At 47.5% G+C, this 19,409-nt stretch overlaps 1 protein-coding gene across 1 annotated transcript in view; it reads right to left on the bottom strand.

Moving 5' to 3' along the window:
- PRMT7 (protein arginine methyltransferase 7) overlaps window positions 1-19,409 on the bottom strand; it is a gene marked incomplete at both ends in the record, with an annotated part of 39,542 nt that overhangs the window by 3,863 nt on the left and 16,270 nt on the right. Inside the window, 11 exons of the mRNA XM_080703484.1 lie at window positions 11-171; window positions 1,578-1,652; window positions 2,696-2,857; window positions 3,343-3,432; window positions 4,414-4,461; window positions 5,637-5,720; window positions 7,042-7,177; window positions 7,551-7,678; window positions 15,693-15,873; window positions 15,987-16,228; window positions 18,334-18,446. Of these exons, the coding sequence (XP_080559610.1) occupies window positions 11-171; window positions 1,578-1,652; window positions 2,696-2,857; window positions 3,343-3,432; window positions 4,414-4,461; window positions 5,637-5,720; window positions 7,042-7,177; window positions 7,551-7,678; window positions 15,693-15,873; window positions 15,987-16,228; window positions 18,334-18,446 (1,420 nt within the window). The remainder of the gene's footprint in view (window positions 1-10; window positions 172-1,577; window positions 1,653-2,695; window positions 2,858-3,342; window positions 3,433-4,413; window positions 4,462-5,636; window positions 5,721-7,041; window positions 7,178-7,550; window positions 7,679-15,692; window positions 15,874-15,986; window positions 16,229-18,333; window positions 18,447-19,409) is intronic.

A 19,409-nucleotide genomic window follows, 5' to 3' on the forward strand; every position in this document is an offset into this window, starting at 1 on the left:
CTCCACTCACCGGCTCAGCTCCATGGAGCCCTCGACACAGACAGGCTGCTGGGGAATGGGCTGCCGGAAGTCAAAGGTCAGCAGCCGCTGGGGCTCGGAGAGGCTACGGCACGGGTACTCCCAGAGCGGGTGAGGCTCTGCCTCCTTGCTTTCCTGGAAATCCAGGGCGCACTGAAAGGAGAAGGGGGTTTGGGGTCTGTAGAGAGGAGCCGCAGGCAGGATCAAAGGGCTCTCCAGAATTCATGCAGGGTGACCCTCAGCACCATGGCCAGGGCCCCTCAGAGAAACTGCAGTCACATGGGTAGGCACTTTGCTTTCCCAACCCTCACTTTCTTCCTTTTTTTTTTTTTTTTTTTTTTGCAGTACTGGGGATGAAACCCAAGGGCACTGTACCTCTGAGCTACACCCCAGCCCTATTTTTTAGTCTTTTTATTTTTATTATTTATTTATTTATCATTTTGGTGGTACTGGGAGTGAAACCCAGGAGGCTTTCTACCTCCGGGCTATACTCCCAGACCTATTTTATATTTTATTTGGAAACAGGGTCTCACTAAGTTGCTGAGAGCCTCACTAAGTAGCTGAGGCTGGCTTCGAACCTGTGCGATCCTCCTGTCTCAGCTTCCCAAGCACGGGAATTACAGCGTGCGCCACCACATCCAGCTAGTCTTTTTATTTTTGAAATCGTGTCTCACTGAGTTGTGAAGTAGTGGCTGAGGCTGTCCACAAATCGCGATCCTCCAGTCTCAGCCTCTCGAATGCTGGGATTACTAGCGTGCGCCACCATGCCCGGCTTGTAAGTGAATATTTTTTTTTTGGTGGTACTGGGGATGGAACCCAGGGGCCTTCTACCTCCGGGCTACACTCCCAGACCTATTTTATATTTTTTATTTGGAAACAGGGTCTCTTAAGCCAGTGGAGGCTGGCTTTGAACCTGTGCAATCCTCCTGTCTAAACCTCCCAAGCTCGAGGATTACTAGCGTGCGCCACCACGCCCAGCTAAGTGAATTTTTTAAATCAAAACCAGACCCATGCCCTGCCGTTTTCTTGTGGATGTGCAGACATGTCACATGTCACAACTCTCTTCAGCTCAGTCCTCACAGACCAAATACCAGTACTGCTGTCACAACTGCCCTGAGTCTGGGGAACAGACCCAGTGGTCACCCACTGCTGTTGGGCATTCCAGGCACTGCCAACACCTACTACATAAGCAGCCCCGCAGACCTCCTCGCATATCCCCCCACGTTCCAGCACTCTCCCCTAAAAGAATTCCCCCAATTGAAAATGCCACACAAGGTACCAATCTGCCTTGCACAAAGACTGTCCCAGTAGCAAACAGGCTTCCGCAGGAGTGGAGCTGCTAGCTGGACCCTCAGATGCAGGGCTTACACACAGGCTGAGATGAGGCCCGCTACCACATGATGATCTGCAGCCTAATGCGCACAGGGGACCAAGTAAACGGCAGCCCTGGCCTCACTGCTGCAACAAGAGCAGCTCTCTGCACGCTGCCAGGGCTGCCCGAGGCTGGTGGCCCTGTGGAAAGGTGGGTGAGCCAGAGCTGAGAGCCGCAGCCCCACTACCTTGATCATGTCGTCCATGATGTGCACGTCGAAGCCTTCGCAGTCACCACAGGGGCTCCGGATCCGCCACAGGTCCTGTGAGAAGAGGACAGTCCTGTCTACAACCACCAGGGCCACAGACAGAACAAGGGTCAAGGGGACAGAAAAACCAGAGGCCTATCTTACCGGCCCTGCACGCTGGGACAGAGCCTCAAGGGATGCAGAGCCAGAGTCAGGGTGGTCTAACAGCTGGAGAGGGAATCTGCAAACTGACTCAACACCGCATCCTTCCCTTTAAGGCGACAAGCAGAGCTCCTGGGCTTCCTGTCCAGATCATCCCTAGCAGCCTTTTTGGTTTTTTTGGGGGTGGGATGTCTATAAATCACCAAGTCTAAGTGTCCGGAAGCAGACTGTGAAGGTGATGGAGAGGAAAAGGCCCCGAGGCACACTGACCAGTCCATCTGCCTTCCTTGCCTCCCGGGACACATGCCTTGGAACAAACATTCTCTACAGCTCCTCTTTGGCCATGAGAACCAGAATTCACATGGATCTGATCAGGTAAATAACACAGAAGAAATGCCCAGAAATTAAGTGATGGAGCCACCAAGCCACCAAGAGATAGAGATAGCATTTTTCTTATAAAAGAAATATCAAATGCAATTCATTCCAGGTTAAAAGCATTTCAAAATCCTTTTAATAAAAAATGCCTTTCCCAAAATGACTTTGTGACTATGGTTCTGCTTTGATGAGAAAATTAAAATGAAGCTTTTCAATTTCTTCTTGCATAAAGAAGCTGACTCCCCATCTCAGAATGCTCTAACAACTGGAGCCTCAGCTCTTAATGAGAGCCGAGCAGGCTGCACAGCTTGTCTTCTGAAACGCTTAATTTATATTTTTTAATTATTCTGATAAGCCACAATTGTAAAATGACAACACACAGCCATTTCCATTTCATATGTCAAATTACTGCTTTTTAAAATGGCAAGCTTCTTCTATTCAGCCCTGCGGTGCACTGATACGCAAAGAAAGACCCGAATCATCAAAGGCCAAATATGTTCCATCTGCATCCAAGGTCTCTGCAAAAAAAGGGTCCCCACCCCTCCTGCTTTGCCATTTGCAAAGCCCCCTGGGTGGCCTACCCTGAACTCTACCACCATAGCGTGCAGCGAGGCAGCCTGGGGCATCACCACAGCGCCAGGCCCGAGGTGCTGGTCCACCGAGGTCCGGACGTACCAGAAGTACAGGTTGTGCCACGGCAGCAGGCTGGTTGTGAAGAAGGGCTCACCCAGGAGGAGGGAGACCTGGAGCCAGAGCAGGGAGTAGGACCCAGGTGTCAAAAGTGCTAGCTGACAATGAAGGGCAGGTCACCAGCTTCACAGGCCATTCATTCACTCACTCACTCACTCACTCACTCACTCACTCACTCACTCAACAAATAAGCATGCCAGGTCTAGGCCGCCTTGAGAATATAAAGATGAGGCCGGGCATGGTGGTTCACGCTTGTAATCCCAGTGCTTGGGAGGCGGAGACAGGAGGATTGCGCAGGTTCAGTCAGCCTCGCTGGCTTAAGACACTCTGTTTCCAAATAAAAGTATATAAGCCAGGCGTGGTGGCGCACACTTGTAATCCCCACACTTGGGAGGTGGAGACAAGAGGATCGTGCAGATTCGACACCCTTCAGAGTGGCCAGGTCATAGCTGGTGAGGTACATGGGGACACCATGAGACCCAGAGAGCAGGGTGAAGAGTAGGGTGAATCCAGTGTGACCGCGGCTTCTGCTTCTTACCTTTTTACCCCCCAAGTCTGTAGATGTCAGTAACTCAGGCCGTTTCTCGATGATACTAATCTTGTCTTCCAAGTGGTTAGCCTTGAAAATCTTGGAAAGAAAACAATATATCTTTATATGCTAGTATCGATTGGTTCAGAAGAAGAAAACCTCTAGGTGGGGGTAGCTCACTGGTAGAGCACTGGCCTAGCAGGCTGAGAGCCTGGATTCTATCCCCGGCACCACAAAACCACCACACACTTTCAACACTGCTTTCTCTGCTTTGAGTTTTCTGGCCAAATAGTTTCACAGCACCATTTTTATTGGCTCCGTGGAAATTCCTCTCAAGGGGCCTCCTACAGATGAAGGATGAGGCCACGAGCAAATTCCACACCACCAACCAACATTGCTCTTTGAGGGGGAGGACTAGAGACTAAACCCAGCTTTCTATCTCCAAGTTACACCCCCAGCCCTTTTTAGAAGATATTTTGTCTTTTAAACAGAGTCTCGCTCAGTTACTGAGAGTCTCACTAAGTTCCTGAGGCTGGTTTTAAACCTGCAATCCTCCTGTCTCAGCCTCCCAAGTACTGGGATTATAGGCATGCACCACTATGCCCAGATGGACAATTGATCTTCAAGTCCGGCTAATAAACATCTCTCTTCAGGCACACAGGCTTGTAGTTCTGAGGGAGATGGGTTACTCTTTGGAGAGAAAACCAAATCCATCCCTGACAGGAGGGAAATGCCATCTCTATTCAGGCTGTGAGCAGTGACTCCCTGGGCACTGGTGTCCTAGAAATGAGTCATTCAGTTCTATAGCTGCAAAGATTTTAGCTTTCTTAGTTTTTATGTGAAGTGAGGAGAAAAGCCTAAATTTATTCGGCCACAAAAACCAAAGCAGAGTATAAACATTTGCTTCTATTTTCATGGCAGCCCTAGAAGCCTTGCAGGACAGCTCTCTAGGCAGGACCCACAGCCACACTGCAGTAGCTACTTCTACCAGTTCTTCAGAACTGAGGCTGCTGCAAAGACACCCACCCCAGACTCCGGAAGGGACGCCCCAGTTATCCAGCAGCAGCAATTAGCACTTACTTTCTTCATCAGGTTATGGGAAGCTGCTGAACTCTCGACTGTAAAGACCTAAAGAGAACACCATGCTATGAGTTATTAGATAGATACCTAACAGAAATTCAAAATGCAGAAAGAAATTCAAAATGAAAACACGAAGCTGAGCGTGGTGGCACACGCATGGGAGGCTGAGACAGGAGGATTGGAATTTGTGGACAGCCTCAGCTACTTAGTGAGGCCCTCTGTAACTCAGTGAGACCCTGTTTCAAAATAAGGAATAAAAAATAGGGCTGGAGGTGTGGTTTGGAGGTAGAATGCTCCTCGGTTCCATCCCAGTACTGCAGAAAAAAGAAAAAAAAAGTGAAAACATGACAAGAGCCGGGCGTGATGGCGCACGTTTGTCATCCTCATCCCAGGACCTGGGAGGCTAAAATGGGAGGACTGTAGGTTTGAAGCCTGCCTCAACAACTTAGGCCCTCTATAATTTAGTGAGACCCTGTTTCAAAATAAAATAGGGCTGGGAGTATAGCTCAGAGGTAGAATGCCTCTGGGTTTTAGCACTAAAAAAAAAAAAGACAAGACCATTCTAAGGCAAAGGTTACTACCTAAACAATAAACAACCCGGCCTATCTGAATAGCAGATTCTGACCCTGGCAAGGTGGCGACTTGGAACCCTGAACTACAGCTACTTGGCAGTAGCTTTAGCCTATAGCTTAGGACAATCCCTAAGCTCCTGAACCAAGCATGAGCCACACACCAGCTGCACTTGCAAAGAGCTCTGATTATAGAATTGTGTATTAGAACCACTCAAGAGCCAACCTTAAAAATATAAGAACAAGCTGGGCACAGTGATGCATGCCTGTAATCCCAGTACTAGGGAGGCTGACACAGGAGGATCCCAGGTTCACAGCCAGCCTCAACACTTAGTGAGGCCGTCCACAACTTCGTGAGACCCTGTTTCAAAATAATGAATAAAATAGGGCTGGAGGCACAGCTTGGAGGTAGAATGCCCCAGGGCTCACAGTACCACAGATAAATAAAGTAAAAAATAAATAAAATAGGGCTGGGGCCTAGCTCAGAGGTAGAATGCCCTTGAGTTCAATCCTCAGAAGAAAAACAGCAAAACTAAATAAAAAAGAAATAAAAATAAATGAAATAAAAGAGAACGAGAAGAGCCAGCAAAAAAAGAGAGATGAACCAACAGAAAGAGAGAGGGAAGCAGCCAGCAGGAGGCTCACGCCCAGTACCTGCCCGGCCCCGAGGTGATGTGCCATTATGGAGAGCAGGCTGCCGTCGCTGACACAGAGGCAGACGCTGTCAGCTGTCAGCACCTGTGGAGAGGAGAGCAGACCAGCACAGGCATCCTCAGTCTGTCAGGAGACCCTAGTGCTCTCCTCCTCCCAGGCCCACTCACCACGACTCTGGTCATTAAAGTGGGTCTCATCTCTTCCTCCCCACTGCCAGGTGGATCCTCCGGCCCCGTGCGCACACCTGCTTCCAGGGCCCGTGTAGGAGCCACACCGCCCACCATCGCCACAGCCAGTAAAGATCTGGACCCTCTGGGCCCAGCGAGAGCACCTGGCTGAAGGGCTGCACCAAGTGCAGAAGCCTCCTTCCAATCCATGTTGACACGCTTCTTCCTGTCTGGCCCAGGTGTTCTCAAGTAACCCCAAAGGCAGAGGCCTTCATAGGTCACAGATTCCTCAGGGGGGAACTGAGGACAGCTCAGATCCTTCTTCCCCAGGAAGATGCATGCATGTGCACACATACTCGGTCCACAGCTCTAAGGGGCTCAAGAGACTCTCTCTACACCCATCAGAGGTTCCCAGCTGAGTCTCCTGCAACAGATAGCAAAGGTGTCCAGGCCAGGGAGCCTCAAAATTAGATTTACACTTTAGAAAATTTTACAAGCCAGGTGTAGTGGTGCACGCTTATAATCGTGCAGGAGGATCACGCAGGTTCGAAGCCAGCCTCAGCTACTTAGTGAGGCTCTCAGCAACTTAGTGAGACCCTGTTTCCAAATAAAACATAAAATAGGTCTGGGAGTATAGCCCAGAGGTAGAAAGCCCCTAGGTTCCATCCCCAGTACCACACACACAAAGAAAGGAAAATTTTACAAAGCAAGTCAGATATGGTGGTGCACACTTATAATCCCAGTATTTGGGAGGCCAAGACAGGAGGATCACAGGTTTGAAGCCAGCCTCAGCTACTAAGTGAAGCCCTCCACAACTTAGTGAGACCCTATTTCAAACTAAAGAATTAAAAAACATAGGGCTGGGGTATAGCCTGGAGGTCAAATGCCCCTGGGTTCAACCCCCCAGTACCCCCCCCCCACACACACACATTTACAAAGCAGCAACAGATTAAAATAGGAGAAAGAGGAGGAGGGGCTGAAGTCACAAGGCTTGCTCACACCAATTAGCTGACGACCTCAAAGGCACAGGCATCAGCAGGACTGCCCGAGGGGAAGGCACAGTGGCGCTCAGGGGAGCAGAGCTCAGTCCTGCAGAAGTCCAGAACAAGCTCTCTGGTTTTCTAGTGCCGGCCCCAGACAGAGCCAGGTGGAGCCGCCCATAGACAAGACACAGAAAACAAGAGACTGAATCCTAAGCAGAATGACAGGGCCCCTGGGACCCACGGGGCTGGACCTACGGTCCTCAGGGCCCGGGCGTACTGATCAGTTCTGTCCTGATCGTTGATCTCTCCAAATCGAGGCCGGTTCCAGAGCAGGTGAGCCTGGCAGTCACAGATGGGCCGCATTTGAGGGAGTCTCCCATTTTCTTCAGGGCTAGACCAGAAAAAGAACAGACACAGGTGATGAGCATGACCTCACCTGGGCCTGGGAGGCACCTCCAAGGTCTCCACAGGGCACGAGTCTGGACTCTGCTCTCGGGTAGACAGGGTGGTTCCAAGGCCCCCGGACTCTGGGGTTTTTGTGTGTGTCAGTTCTAAACGAGTCTAGCAACCCAAGACAGCCCCTTCTGAGTACACACAAATGGGCGCTGACACATCCAGACACAAACCAATGTTCCTCTTTTATTCTGTTCAGATCTCCATCTGCCCACTCACACCTCTACAGGGTGGGTCTGTTTGTGGGAAATTTATATCAACTGTAGTTTCCAAGGCCTGTCCGTATTTACCGCCACAAGACGCAGGCATACCTGGTCCTCTGAAGGCTGTACCATATGCAGTAGTCATCGTGGTGGGCCACCAGGCAGAGGGCTGCACCCCGTTCCACAGGCTCCTCTTGTGGCAGGAAATACACACATTGCATCCAGTGGTCCCGCCACTGAAATGGGGAAGAGAGAGCCATCTGTCACAGAGCTGCGACAAGAGCGCCGTGTCTGATCCAAGAGCTAAAAGTCAGGCCAAATATCACTTTGCAAAGAGACATGGTGTAGCAACAGCTGGTTACTGGGGCCGGAGAGATAAAAGAAAAAGTCCTCAAATCAAAGAAGCCAGTAGCCCGATATGAGAACCCTGCTGGACTGAGGGAGACACAATGTGGCCAAGGGCAGTGGTGCTCCAGGGCGGTTCAGGAGAGGGGCAAGGGCAGGCAGAGCAGCACGCATGCGCTCTCCAACCTGCTGAGCTACGCGTCGTATTCATGGCAAGGAAGATCCCCTGGCCACCAGCCAAGGTTAACCTAGGGATACGGAGAAGGAGCTCTGCTGAGCCCCGTGGCACGGCTTCAACATGCTCAGAATCTCCGTCTGTCTTCTAAGTGACTTCAAAACACAAAAAGGTCAACTCCAGCACTGAAACCTGAGTGGAGCTGGGCCGGCAGCTCACACCTGTGACCCAAGTCCTCGGGAGGCTGAGGAGGACTGCAGGTTCAGGGCCAGCCACAGCGACTTATTGAGGCCCCGCACAAATAAGTGAGACCCTGTTTCAAAGTAACACAGGGTTAATAACTAAATAAATAAATAAATAACTAAGCTGGGCGTGGTGGCGCACCACATGCTAGCTCATAATCCTAGCGCTTGGGAGGCTGAGACAGGAGGATCGCACAGGTTCAAAGCCAGCCTCAGCTACCGAGTGAAGCTCTCAACAACTCAGTGAGACCCTGTTCCCAAATAAAGTATAAAATAGGTCTGGGAATATAGCCTGGAGGTAGAAAAGCCCCTGGGTTCTACCCCCAGTACCACCAAAAAAATAAAACATAAAAAATAAATAAATTAATTAATTAAAAAACAAAAACAGGGTTGGAGGTGAAGCTCAGAGGTAGAATGGCCCTGGGTTCAATCTCCAGTGCCACAAAAACAAAAAAGAAAAAACAACTGGATCCTAGATTGGGGAGAATTAAAGCTACTAAAGACATTTGGATACAAGGCAATCCTATTTTAAACCACATGTAAGATAACATTATGGAATTACTGTTAATTTTCTTAGATGTGATAATGGTATTTTGCTTATGTTGAAGATTGTTTTATTCTTAGGAGATATATGTTGAGGCATGTAACAGTACACTATCAGATTCTACAACTTACTTTCAAATTATTTAGCAGAAAACTATGTGTACAGAGAAAAACAGAGTGAACACATAAGCAGAGAGATGAAAGGAGGCAGAGCGGCAGGCAGGAGAGACCAGCAAATGTGGCAGATGACAGCGGGTGCAGGGGCACGCGCTTGGAATCCCAGCATTCAGGAGGCCGAGACCAGAGCATGGGGTTCATGGTCAGCCCCCGCTAATATTTAGTGAGGCCCTCTGCAACTCAGTGAGGTCCTGTTTCAAAATAAAGAATAAAGATAGGGCTGGGGGTGTAGTTTGGAGGTAGAATACCCCTGGGTTCCATCCCCAGTACTGGAAAAGAAAATTGTGGCAAATGTCAAAAATTGGTAAATTTAAATAAAGAGAAAATCAGTGTTCATTTTCACTTACTCTGCAGATTTATAACTTTTCTTCTTTTTTTCTTTTTCTTTTTTGGTGGTCCTGGGGGTGGAACCCAGAGGCTTTCTACCTCCAGGCTTGGCTTCCAGACCTATTTTATACTTTATTTGGAAACAGGGTCTAAGTAGCCGAGAGCCTCACTAAGTAGCTGAGGCTGGCTTCAAACCCGTGCGATCCTCCTGCCTCAGCCTCCCAAGCGTGGGGATTACAAGTGTGCGCCACCACGCCTGGTTAGATTCATAATTTTTAACTTAAGAAGTTGGGAAATAACAAAAATCTTCAGCTTGTTACGGCTGTAACACCAGCACTTGTAAGGCTGAGACAAAAGGTTGTAGGTTTGTGGCAAACCTTTGCAACTCAGTGAGACTTAGTTCAAAAATTAAAAAACAGACTGGGCATGGTGGAGCTTGCTTGGAATCCCAGTATTTGGGAGGCTGAGACAGGAGGATTGCAGATTCAAGGCCAGCCTCAGCAACTTAGTGAGGCTCTCTGCAATTTAGTGAAACCCTGTTTCAAAATAAAAATGAAGCCGGGCATGGTGGTGCACTCTTGAAATCCCAGCATTTGGGAGGCTGAGACCGGAGGATCACAGTTCAAGGACAGCCTCAGCTACTTAGCGAGGCCTTTATAAACTCAGTGAGACTGTTTCAAAAATAAAAAGACTAAAAAAAAAAAAAAAAAAAAAAAAAAAAAAAGCCGGGCGTGGTAGCGCACGCTTGTAATCCCCGCGCTTGGGAGGCGGAGACAGGAGGATCGCGCAGGTTCGAAGCCAGCCATGCTGGCGTAAGAGACCCTGTTTCAAAAATATAAAAATAGGTCTGGGAGTGTAGCCCGGAGGAAGAAGGGCTTCCAGGAACCCCAGTACCACCAAAAAAAAAAAAAAAAAAATAGGGCTGGGATGTAGCTTGGAGGTACAATGCCCCTGGGATCCGTCTCCAGTATCTCAATAAATAAATAGATATAGATATATAGATAGATAAAAATAAAAATAGAGCATTGTGGCTCACACTTGTAATCCTAGCATTTGGGTAGCTGAGACAGGAAGATCCTGGTTGAGGCCAGCCTCAACTAATTAGTGAAGCCCTTTGCAACTCAGTGAGACCCTGTTTCAAAATAAAGAATAAAAAAATAGGGCTGGGGGTGTAGCTTGGAGGTAGAATGCCCCTGGGTTCCATCCCCAGTACTTAAAAAAACAAGTGGAACCAATCAGAGCTGGGGACCAAATCTACCCCACTACTTCCTGGACACAAGGCCATTGAGCTTGCTGAGTCTCAGCTGGGTACTGCTGCGTTTACCCAGGATGTTTCATATGCAGATTCAGGGGGGAAATACACAGAAGCACCCTAAAGATGCGCAAATAAGCACTGTAACATTCTATGACTGAATTCTGAATGACTCTCACACACAAGTGCACAGGTACACTTAGGCCAAAGATGGCCAAGGATGAAGACAGAAGCTGCACAAACTGGCTGCTATCTTCATACTGCCACGAATCACACCATGCACTCGAGAACCACCAAGCACTCATGCCACCGCACCCTCTTCCTCGGCATCGTGAGCCTGCGCGCATGACTGGCTAACGCTTACGAAAGCAAAGCCCCGAGGAGGGAGCATTGTCTCTAGCCAGAGTACTCCTTGCTCTTAGATATATAAGCTATTATTCCTTTGGTAATGATTCTATACTAATAGTTCCAATGATGTAAAATGGGATCCCAAAAAATTAGGACTGTGGGAGAAGTTGAGTCCGTGGAAGATAAATTTTCTAGTAATATGTCTGAGCCCTCAGACTTTCTCTGCATTGCTCCAAGCTGTAATAAAACATAGTCAGAGTTCAGGGGCTGGAGAGGGGCTGCAAAGTTCCTTTCAGCCTTTCCGCAGGCAGGTCCTTTGATCTACAGATTAGCTCCAGTATCTCAGTATCTCAGCACAGTCTCTGACAGAAGGGGAGGCTGCAAATTTGCCCTGCCTCCAAACACAGGCTCCAACCTTTTGCAACATCCCCCAAGAGGTGTGAAATTGTTTCTCTGGAATCTGAGCCATTTGCTTCTCTTTTAGAGATGCAAATAAGCCTTTTCCTGGCCTTGGCTTAACAAAAGCCTACCGTTTGTGACTCAGCAGCAGGATAGTAGGAGCTGAAAAAGTACTTCTAACAAATTGTAAAATCCCAAAGTCTGCAATAAAAAACTGGCTTCAAGGTTATTTATTAAAGAACAATTATAGAAATCAAATCGCCCGTGTCATAATGTTTTTGGCCCTGTCTACTAACTGTACTATAAGTACTGCCTCATAGGAGATGGCGGAGCAGACAGGACCGGACAGATTTCCACCGCAGCCCTTTGGATCATCATAAACGCACACGGCTCGGACCTTGCTAGACAGAGGAGGGCATGGACTAAGCCCTAGGAACGGAAGACTCCAAAAGGGTTAAAGGGGATCCTAAAGGCTGAATTTCTCCAAAAAAGACTTTGGGTGTGACTCTGGACTCTGCCCCCTAGGGCTCATCTGTGAGGCCAGAAATCTGATCTCAATCACAAAGCCAAGGGGGCTGACTTTAATCACAAGGTTCCAGACAAATCTTAAACTGATGCCACAGGTCCTTCTTTTATCCTGTTTATCTTGTTTATACTTAATGCCTCACTATTGTTCTTTGGTATTTACACTTTGCCACTGGGGATAAGGGTATAAATATTGGTTATGAAAAATAAAACTCCGTCAATTGCACAAGAGGCAGTTGTCCGTGTCAGTCTTTTCCGGATTTCTTTCTCTCAAGCCTCCGGGGACAAAATCCCCACGTTTAGCATTGTGAACGGGGACTTGAAGGAGTTTTATTTGATAAGGGAAAGGAATCGCTGCAGAGAGGCTTCTGCAGAACGCAGCCGAATCTCTTTGCCCACCTTCCAGGAACCCTGGTCCCATGCGGATTTAGTGCCCCACTGAGCTGGTCTGTTGCACACTCAACTACAGCAAAAGCCAACAGTTGACACAAAAGATGTCCCTGAGCCACGCCTATAATCCCAATACTTAAGGCCAGCCTCAGCACTTCAGCAAGACCCTCAGCAACTTAAGAAGACCCTGTTTCTTTTTCTCTTCTCCCTCTGCCCTTTTTTTTGTGATACTGGGAATGAACCCAGGAACATTCATTTCACCTCCAAGCTACATCTCCAGCTCTTTTTTATTTTTATATTGAAACAGGGTCTCGCTTAGTTGTGAAGGACCTAAATTGCTGAGGCTGTCCTCAAACCTGTGATCCTCCTGCCTCAGCCTCCCCAGTACTGGGATTACAGGCATGAGCCACCACACCCAGCTTGGAGGTACTGTTTCAAAATAAAAAATAAATAGGGCTGGGAGTGTAGGTGAATGGTAGAGTGCCTCTGGGTTCAATTCTTAGTATTACTACCAAAAGAAAACAAAATGGTGCTTTTGGGTAAAGAGGAAGGTTTTATTTCTTGGCCCTGAAACACCTTCTCTCTTTATTATCTGTTGTGTGTGACCAAGGAGTAAAAAACACATGCACATAAAAGAAAATTAAAATGATACAAATCCATGTGATAAATAATAAATTTCCTAGCTGGGTACAGGGATGCATGTGTATAATCTTAGAATTTGAAAAACTGAGACAGAAGAATTACAGGTTCAAGCCTAGCACAAGCAACTTAGTAAGACCCTGTTTCAAAATAGACAATAAAAAAAGCTGGGGATATAGCTCAGAGGTATAATGCCCCAGCTCCCCCAACCAAACTCCTAGAGTCTGTTCCACATGAGTGCCTGGAGAACTACCGTGTCCACTGAGAGGTCACAAGGTAATGGCCAGAGAGCCTTACAGCTGGCCTTTAGGTCAGGGCTGTGGTGAGCATCCTATATGCACATGGTCCTGTGCATATGCAAATGCACCCAGAGTCCAAGCATCTCAAATGGCATCACTTGCTAGGAGGATGGACTGGACCACACTGTGCTCCACTGAAGTCCTGACACTTCATTTTCTTGCTCTCTCAGGAAGCCGCATCTACAATATGCTAGCAAACTTTGGAACTTCGCCCACCAATAGATAAAAAAATGGTACTTTGTGGCACCTTATTTATGTTTTTTTTTTTTTTATCACAGTTGAAAGTTGCATTTCTTTTTTTTAGGGGGGGTGTTGGGGATTGAACCCAGGGGCATTCTACCTCCAAGCTATACCCCCAACCGTATGTTTTTTAATTCTTTATTTGGAAACAGAGTCATACTAAGTTGTAGAGGGTCTCACTACGTAGCTGAGGCTGGCAGCGAACCCAGATCCTCCTGTCTCAGCCTCCCCAGTACTGGGATTACAAGCATGCATCACCATGCCCGGCAAAGGTACATTTCTTTATTATGAGTGAGGGTGAACAATTTTTCAATGAACACATTGAAAAATAATCATATTTCTTTTCTCTTCAATTTTTTTTTTTTGTAGTATAGGGCATTGAACCCAGGGGCTACCTCCAAGCTATGCCCCTAGGCCCTGTTTTATATTTTAGTTTGAAACAGGGTCTAAGTTACTGAGGATGGCTACAAACTAGTGATCCTCCTGTCTCAGCCTCCCCAGTACTGGGATTCCAGGTGTGCACTGCCACACCTGCCTTTATATTTCATTTGCCCACTTACATTGAAGTCTGAGGCCACAGAAAGTGAAGACATAGTCCTCCCTCAGAGTCCACCCAAGTTCCTTGCCCGCTGGGATTTTTCATGGAGTGAGGTCTGAGCGTAGCTGTGCTAGGATGAGGGCAAGCAGCACAGCTAACTCAGGAAGGCTTCTCTGCTACTCACTGTGACCACTGGCGCTGATCACACACTCACCGAGAGGTCCACCTCACTACAGCTAGCCCGTGCTTTTTTTTTTTCCTTTTGTAGTAGTAAGGATTGAACACATGGGTGTTCTACCTCTAAGCTACGCCCCTAACCCTATTTTATTTTTTATTTGGAAACAGAGTCTAAGTAAGTTGCTGAGGCTGCCCTTGAACCTGCTATCCTCCTGTCCCAGTCTCCCAAGTACCGGGATTAGAGGTGTGTTCTACCGCATCTGGCTCAGACTGTGATTTTTAATTTTTTATTTTGCAGTACTGGGGATGGAATCCAGGGACATTCTACCTCCCAACACTCTCAGTCCTGTTTTTTATTCTTTATTCTGAAACAGAGTCTCACTGAGTTGCAAAGGGCCTCACTAAATAGCTGAGGCTGCCCGTAAACCACAATCCTCCTGTCTCAGCCTCCCAAATGCTAGGATTACAAGTGTGTGCCACCACATCCAGCACAGCCTGTGCTTTTTAAATTATTCATTTTTGTGCTGGGCGTGGTGGCAGATGCTTGTAATTCCAGCATTCGGGAGGCTGAGACCAGAGGATCGTGGTTCGTGGACAGCCTCAGCTAGTTAGTAAGGTCCTTTGCAACTCAGTGAGATACTGTTTCAAAAGTAAAAAGACTAAAAAATAAGGCTGGGGGTGTAGCTCAGAGGTAGAATGCCCCTGGATTCCATCCCCAGTAGCGGGGGGGGGGGGGGGGTTCATTTTTGCAGTGCTGGGGATTAAACCCATGGCCTCAGCTGGGCATGGTGGTGCACACTTGTAATCCCAGTACTTGGGAGGCTGAGACAGGAGGATGGCAGGCTTGCGGCCAGCCTCAGCAACTTGTGAGGCCCTCCGCAACTTAGACCTTTTTCAAAATAAAGAATAAAATAGTGCTGGAGTTATAGCTCAGAGGTAGAATGTTCCTAGGTTTAATCCTCAGCACCATAAACAAACAAACAAACCCGGGTCTCATGTATGCTTGGCAAGCTCTACCATGGAGCTAAATCCCCTGCACTTTTGTGTGTGTATGGTATTGGGGATTGAACCTAAGGCACTCTACTTCTGAGCTATACTCCCCAGACCTACTGTACTTTTTATTTTGAAACAGGGTTTTGCTAAGTTAGAGCATGCTAGCCTCAAACCTACAATTTTCCTTTCTCAGCCTCCAAAGCACTAGGATTAGAAGTGTATACATTGTGTCTGGCCATTTATTTATTTATTTATTTATTTTTATTTTTTGGTGGTACTGGGGTGGAACGCAGAGGCTTTCTATCTCCAGGTTATACTCCCAGACCTTTTTTATATTTTATTTGGAAACAGGGTCTCACTAAGTTGCTGAAAGCCTCACTAAGTAGCTGAGGCTGGCTTTGAACCCGTGCGATCCTCTTGTCTCAGCCTCCCAAGCACGGGGTACAAGCGTGCGCCACCACGCCTGGCATGTGTCTGGCTTTTTAGTTTCATTCTGTTTTAAGAGAGAAAGCGCTCTGCCTTTAATAGTTACTTCCACCTCTAAGTTTTTGTGATCTATGGTTCAAAAGGCAACTTTCCTATGAACAAAAATAGATAAATTTCCTAAACAACATGAGAATGTCCCAGCTCCTGCCTCTTACCTGGAGTTCTCCTGGGTCTGAGTGCGCCCAGAAAGGGGCCATGGTGCACTTGATTTTCCCTTCAGGGTCCATTTCAATGTCCCACCAGGAGAGAACCACCTGAGCTTGGCCAGATGCCAGGGGTTCAAACTGCCTGCTATGGCAGGCTGCTGAGCTACTGACTTGCTTGCTGAAGTCCACACTGTGAAAGAATATTCAGGAACTGAAGCATAATCTAACCTCGCACACTCGTGTCAAGCTTGGACGGTGACCTCCCCAACAATACTGGTGGTCACCGGGGAGGCTCCCTGGTACCTGAACATGGGCAGCACACTGCTGAGAACAGTGAAATCAGCGGGTGACACTTGGTTCAGCTGAATGTCATAGACGGAAGGCGCACCAGAGCAGTTCTCCAGTTCCGAGGGAGGGACGATGACCTGCTTTCCATGGCTGGTCTGAACATGGACAGGAAATAGCTTGTTCCATGACCACATCCTTCTGGACTCCACCAGCTGCGCGTAGACAGTTGCTCTGTGAGGCACTGCCTCGCAATTTTCCTGTTTATGTTAAAAAACAAAATAAATCAGGTGTCTGACCCAAAGTAATTCCTACTGATCAAAAGACGCCTATTCCTTAATATTAAGCCACTTTGGTTTTTTCTGTGATACTGAGAATTGAACTCAGAGACATTCTACCTCTGGGCTCTATTCCTAGCTCTTTTCATTTTGAAACAGGGTCTTGCTAGGTCTCAGTCTTGTGAAGCTGCTGAAGCTGGTCTTGAACCTTTCATCGTCCTGCTTCAGCATCCCAGGTACTGAAATCATAGGCATGTGCCACCTTTCCAGGCTTAGGACAATTTAGTTAACACCCAACACCTTCCCACTATCAGGGTAGCAAACTATTTTCAGCTCTAGAACCTCAGGAAAGAGGGGAAAAATAAAAGCCTGGCGTGGTGGCATATGCTGGTATTCAGTATGTGGGGAGGCTGAGATAGGAGGATCTGGGTTTGCAGCCAGTCTCAGCTACTTATGAGGCCCTCTGCAACTTAGTGAGACCCTATATCAAAATAAAGAATAAAAAAATAAATGGGGCTGGGGGTATATTTTGGAGGTAGAATGCCTCTTGGTTCAATCCCCAGCACCACACACAAAGAAGATACTAAAACTCAAAAAATAATTTACAGTATGCCTAAAATGACTTAAGTCAGATAAGTTCCTAGCTGCACGGCACTACTAAATATTTTAAAAATAAGCCAAGTGTGGTGCTGCACGCTTGTAATCCCAGGCTTGGGAGGCTGAGAAAGGAGGATTGCAGGTTCGCGAGCAGCCTCAGCTACTTAGTGAGATCCTGTTTCAAAAATAAAAAGACTAAAAAAGAGGGCTGGAATTGGACCTCGGAGGTACAATGCCTCTAGGTTCCAACCTCGGTACCGTCAAAAGAATAAATTATTTAAATAAAAAATAGGGCTGAGGTATAGCTCAGAGGTAATGCTCCTGGGTGACACATCCCCAGTAATACAAACACACACACACACACACACACACACACACACACACGCACATACTACTACTACTATTACTACTAACAATAATAATAATAAAATAAAGAATAAAAACAGTTGTGGGGGAATAGTTTGGAGGTAGAATGCCTCTGGGTTCAATCCTCAGTACTACAAAAAAAAAAAAAATCCTTCAAAAATAAATCTGAAGCTGGGCATAGTGGTGCATGCTTATAATCTCAGTACTTAGAAAGTTGAGCCTGGAGAAACAGGTTCACCTCCAGCCTTAGCAACTTAGTGAGGCCCTCCACAACTTGTTTTTGAGACCTTGTTTCAAAATAAAACAGGGCCGGAGCCAGGCTGGTGGTGCATACTTGTAACTCCAGCATTTGGGAGGCAGATAGGAGGATCATGGTTTGTGGATAGCCTCAGCTACTTAGTGAGGCCCTTTGCAACTCTGTGAGACCCTGTTTCAAAATAAAGAATAAAAAATAGGGCTAGGGGAGTAGCTTAGAACGCCCCTGGGCTCCATCCCCAGTACCACACACACAAAAACAAACAAACAAACAAAAACCAGGGCTGGAGGTGTATATCAGAGGTTTAATGCCCCTGAGTTCCAGTCCCCAGTACCAAAAAAAAAAAAAAAAAAAAAAAAAAACCACCAACGCATTACCATGTCACACCAACTTAGGATAGAGAGTCAGTCCAAGTTTTACTGCCAACAGCAGTTCTGGCCCTGGATTCAAAAGCGTCCATTCAGGGCAGCTCCCACCCAGGCACCAGGACCAGAACTACCTCACTGCAAAGCTCAGTGGACCCGCTGGCTTCACCAGCACTGCCGCGTGGCTGCGGCTCTAGCCTCTGGTCTAGCTGTCCTCCCACCTCATTCACTCATGGGTCACTCTGCATCCTCTACACAACGGCTCAAGGGATCAGGAGATGAAGAGGGTTCTCACAGCTGCGAACCCTCAAAATGACAAAGAGTCTCTCTCTACCCCAGCACGACTGGCCACTTAGGCTAAGTGGCTCCCAGGAATCCAGGGGTGCCCCAAGGAGTATGGAGAGGCACTGAGAACTGTGTGGGGCAAGAAGCAACAATGAGCAGAATGCGTGCACTGGCTAAGTTCACGGCTTCACACCCGAGGGAGGTCCTGGAGCCGCGACCTGCACGAGATGCTTGTGCGCATGCTCATAGGAGGGCAGCGCGCCCTCCCCAATCAGTTCCGTGTCAAACAGCTCTGTGACCAGGATATTGGCACGGCATGGCATGTCACCATCTGAAAAACAAAGGGAACAGAGTCAGAAGAAAGCAGCAGACTAGGAAACACATTTACAGTAAATAAGTAAGCAGTCAAGAGGTCATTACATCAAAAGCAAATACAGAGCCGGGCGTGGTGGTGCATGCGTGTAATCCCAGCATTCGGGAGGCTGAGACAGGAGGATCACGGTTCACAGACAGCCTCAGCTACTTAGTGAGGCCCTCTGCAACTCAGTGAGAACCTGTTTCAAAATAAAGAATAAAAAATAGGGCTGAGGGTATAGCTCAGAGGTAGAGTGCCCCTGGGTTCCATCCCCAGTACTACAAAAAAAAAAAAAAGATACAAAAAAGCAAATACAGCCCATTGAGGTGGCACACACCTGTAATCCTAGTACTTGGGAGGCTGAGACAGGAGGACTGCAGGTTCAAGGCCAGCATCAGCAACTTAGTGAGATTCTCTGCAACTGAGGTAGATCCTGTTTCAAAATAAAAAATAAGGCCGGGGATGGTGGTACAGGCTTGTAATCCTAGCATTTGGGAGGTTGAGACAGGAGGATTACAGTTCACAGATAGCCTTAGCTACTGTTTGGTGAGGCCCTTTGCACCACAAAAAAAAAAAATCATAATAAATTAATTAAAAATAAAAATAGCCGAGCATGGTGGCACATGCTTGTAATCCCCACGCTGGGGAGGCAAAGACTGGAGGATCGCGCAGGTTCGAAGCCAGCCGCGTTGGCTTAAGAGACCCTGTTTCCAAATAAAACAATATAAAATAGGTCTGGGAGTGCAGCCTGAAGGTAGAAGGGTTTCCAGGAACCCCAGTACCACCAAAATAAATAAATAAATAATAAATAAAAAGTAAAATAGGGCTGGGGTGTAGCTCAAAGGTAGAAAGCCTCTGGGTTCAATCCCTAGCAACACACACACACACACACACACACACACACACACACACACACACAGGGCCGGGCATGGTGGTGCA

Source organism: Muscardinus avellanarius, assembly GCF_963383645.1.
Source record: "Muscardinus avellanarius genome assembly, chromosome: 10".
Lineage (NCBI taxonomy): Eukaryota > Metazoa > Chordata > Mammalia > Rodentia > Gliridae > Muscardinus > Muscardinus avellanarius.